At 42.1% G+C, this 12,639-nt stretch overlaps 1 protein-coding gene across 1 annotated transcript; it reads left to right on the forward strand.

The window, feature by feature from the left end:
* The first annotated feature begins 1,604 nt into the window (after nucleotides 1-1,604).
* CASP14 (caspase 14) lies at nucleotides 1,605-12,244 on the forward strand. The gene is made up of 7 exons (XM_074204272.1): nucleotides 1,605-1,844; nucleotides 5,509-5,677; nucleotides 5,894-6,043; nucleotides 6,223-6,448; nucleotides 6,958-7,095; nucleotides 7,340-7,443; nucleotides 8,216-12,244. Exons 2-7 carry the CDS (start codon nucleotides 5,621-5,623, stop codon nucleotides 8,318-8,320), a joined length of 780 nt encoding a protein of 259 aa, XP_074060373.1. The 5' UTR covers nucleotides 1,605-1,844; nucleotides 5,509-5,620; the 3' UTR covers nucleotides 8,321-12,244.
* The last annotated feature ends 395 nt before the right edge of the window (nucleotides 12,245-12,639 follow it).

The raw sequence follows: 12,639 nt of genomic DNA on the forward strand, positions 1-12,639 counted from the left end.
CCACCAACTCTCTCATTTTATAGATGAGGAAACCAAGGTCTACAGGGGTTAAGTGATAGGATCATAGGATCATAAACCTAGAGTTAAAAACAACCTCATATGTGATCAAATCCAACTGCCTCATTTATAAATGAGGAAACAGAGGCCCAGTGAAGTTAGGTAATTTGCCTAAATTCACAGGACTAGTGAATAGCTGAGTCAGAATGTAAACTGAGGTCCTCATAGTACGTTATGAGTAGAAGGAAGACCCACATGGAAGAAACTATGGAACTTTGAAATAGGTACTCATAAAAAATAAGAACTAGAAATAAAGATAGGATAAAGACTGGATCTGGATTCATTGGTACAGATTAGGAAACTTCCTTTACCATCAGGTCAGCACAGTTAGGTGACATAGATAAATCAGAAAGATTTATCTGGCTCCAGACACTTACTGTGTGACTCTGGGCAAGTCACTGAGTCCTGTTTGCCTCAGTTTCCTCACCTGTAAAATGAACTGCTCCTCCCCCTGACTTCCTAGGCTAAGCAGAATGAATCTAAACCCTTAGAATATTTGAGGATGATTGTCATGTCTCCCACAAAGTTTTGATTTCCATAGACTAAACACTCCCAGTTCCTTTATCATATTGAATCATTTTGTTAATTTGGTTGTTTGTGTTTGGATGTGTGCTGGTTTACCAATAACTTCATTTAAAAACTGGTACTCCAAACTTCAAAGGTTGGAAAGAATTTCATCAAGTGAAATGGGGGTGAGTTGTTATGTATAAAAGACAAAGTAATGAAAAAAAAGAAGCTGGGGAAGAGAGGAAAAATTGGAGATGAGAGAAAGATTATAAAGGGGTGAGGTTTATTCAGGGATAGATATGATGATGGTAAGAAATGATAGGGGAAAGGCTTACCTATTTAACTTCTTTGTGATTCTGGATAAGATTGATGAGAAGAGTAAGGACAAGGTTCCCAGAGTGAAGATGTTGGTGAGAATAAATATGCACAGGATTAGGATGTGAGAGAGATATTAGGAGTGATGTTGAGGATGGTAATAAGGCTAAGAGGGGATGAGGATAAGAATGGTAGGAAGATGTAAGGTAAGAAAGGTGGAAAAAGATAAGAATGGGAGAGGCTGAGTAGATAGTAAAGAAAGTTTTGCATACAAGGAATGTTTAATAATTGTGTACTGATGACCAGATTGGTAGAAGTGCTTTAGTTGAGCAGGATCATTAAAAAATGGTACCCAAAATCTCAAAGGTTAGGAAGAATTTCATTAAGTGAAATGGGGGTGAGTTGTTAGGTATGAAAAAGTAATGGAAAGAAGAAGCTGGGGGAAAGAGGAAAAATTGGAGAAGTGAGGAAGATCAAGAAGGGGTGAGAAGACAACTTGAGAAGGTTGTCTATGGATTGTTGAGGTGCAAAATCTTGGCCTTGGTGTTCCTAGTGTTGCTCATCTCCCTGAAGGCAGTAGCTCCTAGATGAGCCTTGCTTGGGTGGTGTCAAGGATAGGCATGCCTTGATGTTTGGCCAAATTTCCTCACCCAGGTCTGCAGGAAGGGAGTTTCCTTTTCTATACACCAATACAAAAGGAAGTCAGGAAGATCATTCAAGTCACTGGCAGTCAAGGTGACAGCTAGCCTGACAAAAAGGGAGCTCTCTCTTCCCCACATACAGCACATTTCCTCTGCCCAGTGTGGCCAAAAGGGAAGGGAAGGAGTTTGCTGATGCACCTGTGATCTGAACCATCCCCAATGCTGAAAACCTGGGTTCAGGACAAGGACTGAACCCTCCTTCCTCCTTCTCCAAGAAGTCATCCTCCTGACCCTTCTGCTGTGGGATTGCTGCTTTCAGAGTGGGTAAGCCCTGCCCTCCACACTGGGATTTACCCAAATCCTGGCTCCCAGGGATTAGCCCCAGTGACCTCTCACCAACAATATTTCCTTCTCTCTCACTTCTCATCTAGCCCATACTCCTCCCCCTATCTTTCTCTCTTCTTTCTTATTCCTCTTCTCCCTCTCCATCCCATCCCTCTTTCTCCCTTTCCTTCTTTCTCTGCCTCTTCCCTTCACTATACTTCCTCCTTCTGTCCTCTCCTCCTCATCTTGTCCTATTCATCCTGTCCTCTGTCCCTTCATTTCTCTTATTGCCTTCACCATCTATCTCATCTCATCTCTTCTTTTCCCTCTTTTCTTTCTTCCTCTATTTTTCATCTCTCCTCTTGCTTTCGCTCTCTCTCTCTCTCCTCTCCTCTCCTCTCCTCTCCTCTCCTCTCCTCTCCTCTCCTCTCTTCTCTTCTCTTCTCTTCTCTTCTCTTCTCTTCTCTTCTTTCCTCTCTCTCTCTCTCTCTCTCTCTCTCTCTCTCTCTCTCTCTCTCTCTCCCTTAATCCCTACAGGAACAGCTTCATTCTCTGACAGGATTAAATCAAGGTCAGAGCAAGACATTCATTCACTCATTAATTCAAAAAGTATGTACTCACTGACATCCTCCTCTGGTCAGGGTCCTGTGTTAGGTCCTCTAGGAGACTAAGAGGAATAAGAGGCATAGTCTCTCCTTTACACAGAGCTATCATACAATGCAAAATTGACTGAGATGATGTGTACTGGAGATTCAAAGAGTGCTCTGGGGATTCAGATGGTCCAGATAGTTCAGGGGTCTGAACCTGAAGAGTCTGGGAAGCTTCCTAGGGCAAGTGACAGATTGTATTGTCAGGTCAAAGATGCAATGGGGAGGATGTGACAATGGACTGAAAGTAGAATGATAGCATGTACCAATGCTATAGTGGTCATTTGAAGGACAACAAATGTCCCCTGAGGCTGAGGAAGCTGAGGCTATGTTGGTGACCTGGAGGAAGCAGAAGTGAGTGGATATGACTCTGAACCCCAAAGATGCTCTTCTGACTGTCCCATCCTTACCTTGCCCCCCAACATATCTTTTTTATTGAAATGTTATATTTTTCCAATTACATACAACATTCATCATTTTTAAGTTTATGAGTTTCACATTTTTATGCCACCCTCCCTTCCCTCCCCCCTCCCCATGATGGCAAACATTCTGGTAAATACTTCAAAATATCTTTTAAAGCTACTTTTTCCTTGTCCTCAGTATTCATGGTCTCTGTTCACTTGAAGTTTTAGCATTCCCAACATTCTTACAAGACCATGCATCTCTTTTGTATCTTTTGTCCTTATATTTTTTAGCCTTATTTTACATTCCTGCACTCTACAAGCTCTCTGAGGTCATTAAACTGGCCTTCTTCCTAATTTTCACATGAGCAACCCTCTATCTGCTTCCCCTGTGTCTTTGTCTCAATTGTCCTGAAGTCCAAATGTTCCCTCCCCTCATTCTCGGTCATTCAACTGGTCAAGCTGAAAGTTAAACATTTTCAATGTTTCAGACAAGATGGACAAAGCCAGTCATAAACATGGTCCCTGTCCACAAGGAGCTCTCATTCTCATGAGGGAGACACTGTCCATATAAAATATAGAGATGCAGTAAAGCAAACAGGGTGGAGATATGGTCTGCTAAAGATGCCCAGATTTCAGCTGAGTCTTGAAGAAAGCCAGGAAAGCTAGATGAAAGGGGGGGGGGGGAAGATGGGCATTCTAAGTCAGAGGGATAGTCCAGAGAAGAGATATTAGGACTGAGTTAAAAAGCAATAAGATCATTGTTACTGAAAAGGTAGGAAGGGGACCAATTGTGAAGGGTTTTAAAAACCAAAAGAATTTGGGGGGAGTAGTGCCCTGATCAGATCTGCATTTTATGAAATTCATTTTGACAGGTGCTCCTTCTGAGAATGCTATTTCCTTTGAAACTTATCCTAAGCACCATCATCTAGAGATAGTCATTACTAATCTCTGCCCTGACCTTCCTGCAGCTACTAGTGCCCTTGCTTCCAAAAATTGTATTTATTTTGCACACCCTTATATAGTGTTGCAGACTTTCCTCACCACTCCCTAGAATTTATGTGCCTTGAAAACAGAGTCTTGTCTTTTTATCTCCATTGCCTGGTTTAGGACCCTGCCTATGATGGCTTTTAATAGGTGCTTGTCACTTTAATAAGTGCTGGTTGATTGATTCATCCTTTTGTCTGCCATTGTTTTTATTTCTTAAAATGTGTCCTTTAGAAATCTCAGTTCCAGAGCAGCTAGGTGGCGCAGTACATAGAGCACCAGCTCTGGAGTCAGGAGTACCTGAGTTCATATCTGGCCTCAGACACTTAATAATTACCTAGTTGTGTGACCTTGGGCAAGCCACTAAACCCCATTGCCTTGCAAAAACCAAAAAGGAAAAAAAGAAATCTCGGTTCCCTCTCTCTTTAGATGCTTCCCCCTTTTCTTCATCATAATCATTTGCAGCTTCTAGAATCTCACCTAAAGGTTTTGCCATCTTGCCTACTACTACCCTTTTAAGGAATTTCCTAGAACCCAGAAAGACACCTTAGGAAGAGCACAAAAGCTAGGGTGTCAAAGAACCTCAGTTTAGCTACTACTTCCTACTTATATAACCTTGGGCAAGTTACTTTCTCCTCTCTGGACCTCAATTTTCCTGTCTGTAAAGAGGACAGAGATTACATTAACTCTAAAGTCTCCCCCCCTCTACCTGCTTTCCTGGGTTCCTTCAAGATTCGACTCAAACCCCATCTTTTATAAGGAGCCTTCAATAATTCTTCCTCTCCCCTCAGGATTAGTGCCTTTCTTCTGATATTGCCTTCCATGCCCACACTTGTATGTACATACTTGTTTGCATGTAATTTCCCCCATTAGAACTGGAGCTCCTTGAGGCAGCTAGGTGGTGCAGTGGGTAAAGCACTGGCCCTGGAGTCAGGAGTACCTGAGTTCAAATCTGACCTCAGACACTTAATACTTACCTAGCTGTGTGGCCGTGGGCAAGCCACTTAACCCCTTTGCCTTGCAAAAACCAAAAAAAAAAGAATTGGAACTCCTTTAGGGAAGGGATTGCAGTTTGCCTCTCTTTGCATCCCCATTGCTTAGCACCTACCAGTTGTCCAGAGTGGACAAAACAATCTGTCACTCATCAGACATTTTCCTCTCTAATATGGAAGAAGAGATCATGGAGTCAGTATCAGATTGGAAGGAATATGAGAAATCATCTATTCCCCCTTTTTTTAACAGATGAGGGAACTGAAGCCCAGAAAAATGAAGGTCAACTAAAGTACAATTTTTTTCCTTTTTCTCTCACTTTATTTTTCATGAAGTTTCTCTATTATTGTGGGGAGAGGGAGGATTATGTTTACTTTTACAACAAGTAATGTATAATGTAGTAATGTATAAATAAATGAATAGTGGGAGGGTGATGAAGGTCACACATGGGCAGGATCTGGCATTGATGAGGCTCTAATCTGGGTCTCTTGACTCCAAGCCCTGTACCCTTTCCATTATACTATGCATGATCTCTCCTCAGAAGAGGGGAGGGGTATCACCTGACTTTGGGATCCTTCAACTCTACCTCCCCTGATGAATGCAGTGGGAAACATTTCCTGTCCCTGTATCCCTCCCCAGGAGAGCCTCCATCTGATTCCTCTGCACCAGCTCCACCTCCACTTCCCACAACACATACCATCCCTTAGGATCCAATTGAAGGCCCTGAGCCTTAGAACAAGAGAGAGGAAACATGAGCTCAGAGCCCCAGCAGTCTACAGATTCAGAAACGGAACAATCCACAGATCAGGTGTGTTTACACAGGCTCAAGAAGGGACAAGTTATGGCTCATCCAATGAGGTAGAGGTGGAGGTGGGGTGAGGGAATTGGGGGTGGGGGGAGGTACAGATGGGAATGATCCCACTGAGGATGGGGAAAGGGATGAAGTAAAATCTTTAAGTTGGCAAGGGGACAAAGGTCCCTGGATCCAGTGTGCTCCTGACCCATGACCTGTTCTGGGCCCTAGGATGCTTATGACATGTCACATGCCCGTCTGGCTCTGACCCTGTGTAACACCAAGAACCGAGCAGGATCGGAAACTGATGTGCAGGCCCTGGAGCAGATGTACAAGGCCCTAGGCTTTAGGAGCACAGTGAGGAGGAACCTTCCAGCTAAGGTATAGCCCCATTGTCCAGTCCCCTCCCCCCCAGGTTCTGGTGAGGTATGGGTCGGGCCAAAGGGGAAAGGGGGAGGGTTCCTCTGTTCTTCTTCTCCCTTCTCAGATCATTGCATATCCCCTTGAAACTTTGGGTCTGGCTCAGCCAAGATTCCTGGACTTGAATATCTCCTGGACAGGGTTTCTGGGAGGAGCTGGAGAAGTTCAGAGATGACTTGGAGCAGATGGAAGAGCCAGTGAGCTGCTGCTTTGTGGTGCTCATGGCCCATGGCGAGGAAGGCATACTGCTGGGAGTCGATGGTCAAACCATTAAGTTGGAGGAACTCTTTTCTATGCTCACTAACAAGAACTCCCCGGCCCTTAGGGGCAAACCTAAGGTGTTCATAGTACAAGCCTGCAGAGGAGGTAAACAGAGGAAGGGGAAAAGGAGGAGAAAGAGAGGAGGAGGAGGAGAAGAAAGGGGAGAAGGGGAAAAAGAAGAGAAAGCTAGAAGGGGGAAGAAAAAAGGAAGTAGAAGAAGAGGAGGAAGAGGAGGAGGCAGGATCTCTCTAACTTGCCCAGTCCAGCTTGAAGCCCAGAGCACAGAGTTTAGGGTCTAACATAGCAAAGAGCTCAACAGAGCCCACCCAGGACCAGACCCTAAAGATTCCAGTGCCCATAGCCCAGAGCCTAGCTCCATAACCACAGGGATCTCACAAATTGTTGAGCTCAGAACCCAATCAAGACCTAATCCTAGGACACAGAGAACTCATAGTCCTACCACCTTGACCCAACACAATCCAAAGCCCAGAATTTGTTCCTACATCCTACTTTCCCTGGTCTTAGGTAATTGAGCCCTATTAGGACTGAGCTATTCTCCTCCTACTTCTCACCCTGTGAGACTTCTTCCTGAAAATCTTGCCTCTACCTTTTAGATCGGACAGATACTGGTGAGGTGGTTCCGCCAGCAGAGACACCAGAAAAGAGCGGAGAAACTGTCCTCTTGTCAAATGAACAGCTTCCCAAGCTCCCAACCTTCACTGACATCCTGCATGTCTTTGCCACTGTGGAAGGTAGGGGCTCATCATCTGCTCCCTGATGTCCTTTCTCTACCTTTCCTATTCATGGACTTCCCCATTTCTATTTCATAATTCTCCTAAGTCTCCCTGGCTTCCTTCCCATAATCCCTGCCAAACAAGGGATGACTCCATGGTTTCCCCTATATTTCCCTCTGAGATCCAATACAACCTCCCTCATACAACCTCCCCTCTTGGGCTGGTCCTTACATAATACTAATTATCTTCCTGGGTTTCCCAGGATACATTGCCTACCGACATGAGGAGGATGGTTCATTTTTCATCCAGACTTTGACGGACGTGTTCACAAATATGAAGGGCCATATCTTGGATCTCCTAACTGAGGTGAGAGACTGAGGAGCTGATCAGTTCCTAAGCCCTCCAACCTATAATTCCTTTCCTTTGAGATTTTAGCCTTTCAAACCAGAAATCCTGCCCCCTCTGAGGTTAGGGAACATGACAAAAAAAATGGAATACTGAAGAGAGCTGAAAGAAGAAAAAAGAAACAAGAAAACACTAGATCTGAAGCTCAGACTTCAATTGTGTAATCCCTAGCTATGTGAACTTAGGCAAGTCACTTCATTTATTCATCTATAAAATGGAGATATGAGTCCAGCTTTAAATCCCATTAATCCATTGCTCTCCCAGTTAGCTCCCATCCTTAGAAGAATCCTTCCTTGTCCTCAATCCTCACCTCTCCTTCCAGCATCCCTCCCCTCTGGCCCCAACCTCTCCAGATATTCCAAAAGTATCCAATTAAACCCTGGGGGATACAAAAGGGGCAAAAGACATCCCTTGCCCTCAAGGAATTTGTAATCTAATGGAGACAAATAAATATCTACACAGCAAGATGAAGACAGAATAAATAGGAATTGATTTTTAAAAGAAGGCAAAGGAATTAAGAGGAGTTAGGGAAGGCTTCCAGTAAAAGGTAGGATGTTACTCTATTCTTAGAAGAAACCAGGAAGGTCAATCATTGGAGTAGAAGAGGGAGAGGGGTTCCAGGCAAGGAGGATAACCAGAAAAAAATGCCAGAACTGAGACACAGTCAGGAGGTCAATGTCACTGAATCAGAGTGTATGTTGGGACACAAGGTACAATAAGACTATCCATACAGGTGACCCGGATCATGGCTGATGCTGAATTGCTGGAAGGAGGCAAGCTCAGGAAGGTGAACCCTGAGGTCCAGAGCACTCTCCGAAAGTTGCTGTATCTGCAATAGTGGGAAAGGATTTTGTATTGAAGAGTCTTTGACCTGAAGAGTCAATAAGCTCAAGAGCTGGTGCCCAGAGCCTTGGAGAGTCAGAGAAGTTGGAATGTGCCCATCTCTTTCATTTCCTCCATGCCTAGGTGGTAGCCATCCTCCTACTCCACTGGACTCACCAAGAACTTGGGCTCAGATCCTAATCTCTTACTTGCTTTACCCCCTCCACTTGCTATCTATCACTTCCCATATAGAAGAGGGCTTGAGATCTTGGGGTGGGGGGAGTTCAGCTAGAGCCCTTGGTCTCCACTTCATAGAATCCTAGGGTTCTTTCAAAGATCAGTGATTTCACAGACACTTACCCATATCCCTACTATATCTTACCTTAATGGAGAGAGCGTCTTCTTGACTCTCTACTGTCTCCTGAAAGCCATTCCTGTGGTGATAGGTTCTGCGCTTAGCTAGGCAAATTCTGGGACAAAAGACCAACAGCCACTAGTGGACCAGTACTCAAAGCATTTGCCTGCTTGGTAAAACTTTCCGGGACATGCACTCCACTGGCATAACCAGTAAGACCAAGGAGACACATCAAAACTTCAGTATATTTGTGATTTTTGCAGATTGATAAGACAAAAACAACAATCACCTCCTCCACCACCATCACCACCAAACACATCTGTTAAACTTTTGGTGATAGGACTCTCTGATAGTAAGGGAACTTAGCACATATTTAATAGACCCTCTCCACCTTGTGGTCAGCAAACAGCCTTCAAGAAGGCACAGCAAAGCATCAGAATTAGATTCATCTTCCTAAAACATGACTTTATCAAGTCAGAATTCCCCAGTCTAGCTTTTAAGGCCTTACACAAACTGACCCTACCCTTGATCTGCCACCTTATCTTCTTCCTCCTTTCCAGCAAGCACCCTCTATTTCAGTCGCCTCCATATTGCAATTACTTCTGCCCTCTGCACCTTTGTCTACCATATTTCCCCCATCAGGTGGGCTGGTTACTTCTGTGTGCCAACTGAATCCCCCACAGAAAAAATGCAACCTCAAGAGTAGAATTTTTACTTTTTTTGTGTATGTTTGCATCCCCAGGGCTAAGCATGGAGCCTAACAAATCTTCAGTGTCTAATAATTGTTTGTTGAGCTGAATTATCTATCTTCCAAAGTTCAGTTCAGGCCGTACCTCCTCAGAGCCTTCCCAGACTACTTCAATTCATGATGATGATCCTCTCTTCTGACTTAACTCATAGAGTCTGTCCTCTTCTAGTCACACTACAAGCTTGATTATAAGCTAAATGGTTTTCTCTATGCATCCTAACAATAATAATAATGAAAATACTAACTTCTATTTCTGTAGTAGTAATGATTTACTTTTGTAAGTGCTTTCATTGTAAATGTATTGCTTTCATTAAGTGACTGAATGTTGAACCTGAAACTGAATTCATTATCTTTCACACACATACTTCCATATCCATCTTCCAAACTTCCCTGTTTCTGTCAAGGGCACCACTGTCCTTCCAATTACCAAGGTTCACACCTTTGACATCATTCTCATTTTCCTTCCTCCTATGCAACCAAAAAATTGTCAAATTTCATCATTTCTAGATTGTAAGATTTCACATATCTGACTCTACACTACTCATATAGCCACCATCAAAGCCCATGCCCTCATTACTTCTCAAATGAAAAATTGCAGTAGTCTCCAGGTCTCTCCCCTCTCCAACATGTTCTACACCAAGCTGCCAAAGTGATTTTCCTTGAGTTCAAGGCTGACCACATCATACACAGTCCCTCCCTCTTCCTAAGAGAGGCAAATAGGTGACACAATGGATAGAGCAGTGGACCTGAGTTCAAAACCTGCCTCTACCAGGTGACTCTGGACAAGTCACTTAACCTCATTTATCTTTGTTTCCTCAATTTAAAAAATGGAAATACTAATAGTATCTATCCCCAGGATTGTTGGAGGACCAAATAGAATAAAATTTTTAAACCTCTAAGCACACTTAATGAGTGCTTACTCTGTTTTGCCTTTAAAGCTCTTCATATGATTCAGCAGAAAGAGCCAGAAAGAGAAATCCCATTCAAGGTAACCTCAGACAAAATAAGATACCTGGGAGTCTACCTGCCAAGGCAGACTCAAAAACTTTTTGAAAACAATTACAAAACACTTCTCACACAAATAAAATCAGATTTAAATACCTGGACAAACATCAAGTGTTCATGGATAGGGAGAGCTAATATAATAGAAATGACAATTCTACCAAAACTAAACTACTTGTTTAGTGCCCTACCAATCAAAATTCCAAAAAATTACTTTAATGAGTTAGAAAAAGTTGTAAGTAAATTCATATGGAGAAATGAAAAGTCAAGAATTTCCAGGGATTCAATGAAAAAAATTACAAAAGAAAGTGGCTTAGCCTTACCAGATCTAAAATTATACTAAAGCATCAGTCCTCAAAACTGTCTGGCATTGGCTAAGAAATAGAGTGGTGGATCAGTAGAATAGACTAGGTGCAATAGCAGGAAATGATTATAGTAATCTCCTGTTTGATAAACCCAAAGAGTCCAGCTATAGGGATAAAAAATCTCTCTTCAATAAAAACTGTTGGGAAAATTGGAAGTTAGCATGGAAGAAACCTAGATTAGACCAATACCTCATACCCTATATCAAGATAAGATCCAAATGGATACAGGATTTAGACATATAAAACAATATCATAAGCAAACTAGAAGATCAAGGAGTAGTTTACCTGTCAGATCTATGGAAAGGGAAACAGTTTATGACCAAGGAAGAGATGGAAAACATCATTCAAAACAAACTAGATAATTTTGATTACATTAAATTAAAAAGCTTTTGCACAAACAAAACCCACCGTAACCAAGATCAAAAGAAATATAGTAAATTGGAAAACAATTTTTGCAACTAGTATTTCTGACAAAGGACTCATTTCTAAAATATACAGAGAACTGAGTCAAGTTTAAAAAAAAACAAGCCATTCACCAATTGACAAGTGGTCAAAGGATATGCAAAGGCAATTTACGGATGAGGAGATCAAAGTGATCCATAGTCATATGAAAAATTGCTCTAAATCATTACTTATTAGAGAAATGCAAATTAAAGCATCTCTGAGATACCACCTCACACCTCTCAGACTGGTAAATAATGACCAGAAAGGACAATGATTAATGTTGGAAGGGATGTGGGAAATCTGGGACACTAATACATTGTTGGAGCCATGAACTCATCCAACCTTTGTGGAAAGCAATTTGGGATTATGCCCAAAGGGCAACAAAAATTGTGCATACCTTTGACCCAGCAATACCACTACTGAGTCTATACCTTGAAGAGATGATTTAAAAAAAGGGTAAAAACATCACTTGTACAAAAATATTTATAGCAGCCCTGTTTGTGGTTGCAAAAAATTGGAAATTGAGTGAAAGTCCTTCAATTGGGGAATGGCTTAACAAACTGTGGTATATGTATGTCATTGTTCTATTAGAAACCAGGAGGGATGGGAATTCAGGGAAGCCTGGAAAGATTTGCATGAACTGATGCTGAGTGAGATGAGCAGAACCAGAAAAACACTGTACACACTAACAGCAACATGGAAGTGATGATCAACCCTGATGTGTTGGTGATCCTTGAGGATCACAGCTGTGAGATAACAAGGACAAAGGTCTCCAAGATCCTCTTGCCCCTCTGTTGTTTTTGCAATACTGCTGGCTCAGTATCTCAGGATGTCTTCATTCTCCTACTTTTGTGTTTGCCCAGGAAGCCATCCTGAGATAACAGGATAATATATACCAAAACTGTAAAGATAAGGAAGTATGACAAGAATTTAGGCAAACAATTTTATGATCTTTTTGTATGTATGGCTCCCACTGATTATCTCACGAGATATGTTTGTGCTGTCCAAGGGCATTGGTAAGATATATAGAGGTTAAGGATACTGAATAAAGTGGTCTTTTGTTCCTACAAAAAGAGGCTCCTGTCTTTCATCTTTCATCCTTTCACTATAGCTGAGAACAAGTTCTTTTCTGGTCAGAGAACTCAAAGTAGTTGGTGCACCATTTTGTTCATCCCTTCAGTGCAACAAGCAGGAACAATTTTGAGCTATCTGCAATGGAGAATACCATCCATATTCAGAGAAAGAATTATGGACTTTGAACAAAGACCAAAGACTATCACCATCAAATTAGAAAAAAAAAAAGCCTTATATTATTATGTAATTTTACTATCTCATACTTTATTTTTCTTCATTAAGGATATCATCTCTCTGTCATCACATTCAACTGAGATCAATGTATAACATGGAACCAATGTAAAAAC

This window comes from Macrotis lagotis, chromosome X (genome assembly GCF_037893015.1).
Source record: "Macrotis lagotis isolate mMagLag1 chromosome X, bilby.v1.9.chrom.fasta, whole genome shotgun sequence".
In the NCBI taxonomy this organism is placed as follows: domain Eukaryota; kingdom Metazoa; phylum Chordata; class Mammalia; order Peramelemorphia; family Peramelidae; genus Macrotis; species Macrotis lagotis.

What these genes read in the sequence shown, in the direction of transcription:
- CASP14 (XM_074204272.1), top strand. Translation starts at nt 5,621, where the DNA reads ATGAGCTCAGAGCCCCAGCAGTCTACAGATTCAGAAACGGAACAATCC. An exon ending in GGAGGAACCTTCCAGCTAAG is followed by an intron (nt 6,044 to 6,222) that starts GTATAGCCCCAT and finishes TCTCCTGGACAG; the next exon opens with GGTTTCTGGGAGGAGCTGGA. An exon ending in TGTCTTTGCCACTGTGGAAG is followed by an intron (nt 7,096 to 7,339) that starts GTAGGGGCTCAT and finishes TGGGTTTCCCAG; the next exon opens with GATACATTGCCTACCGACAT.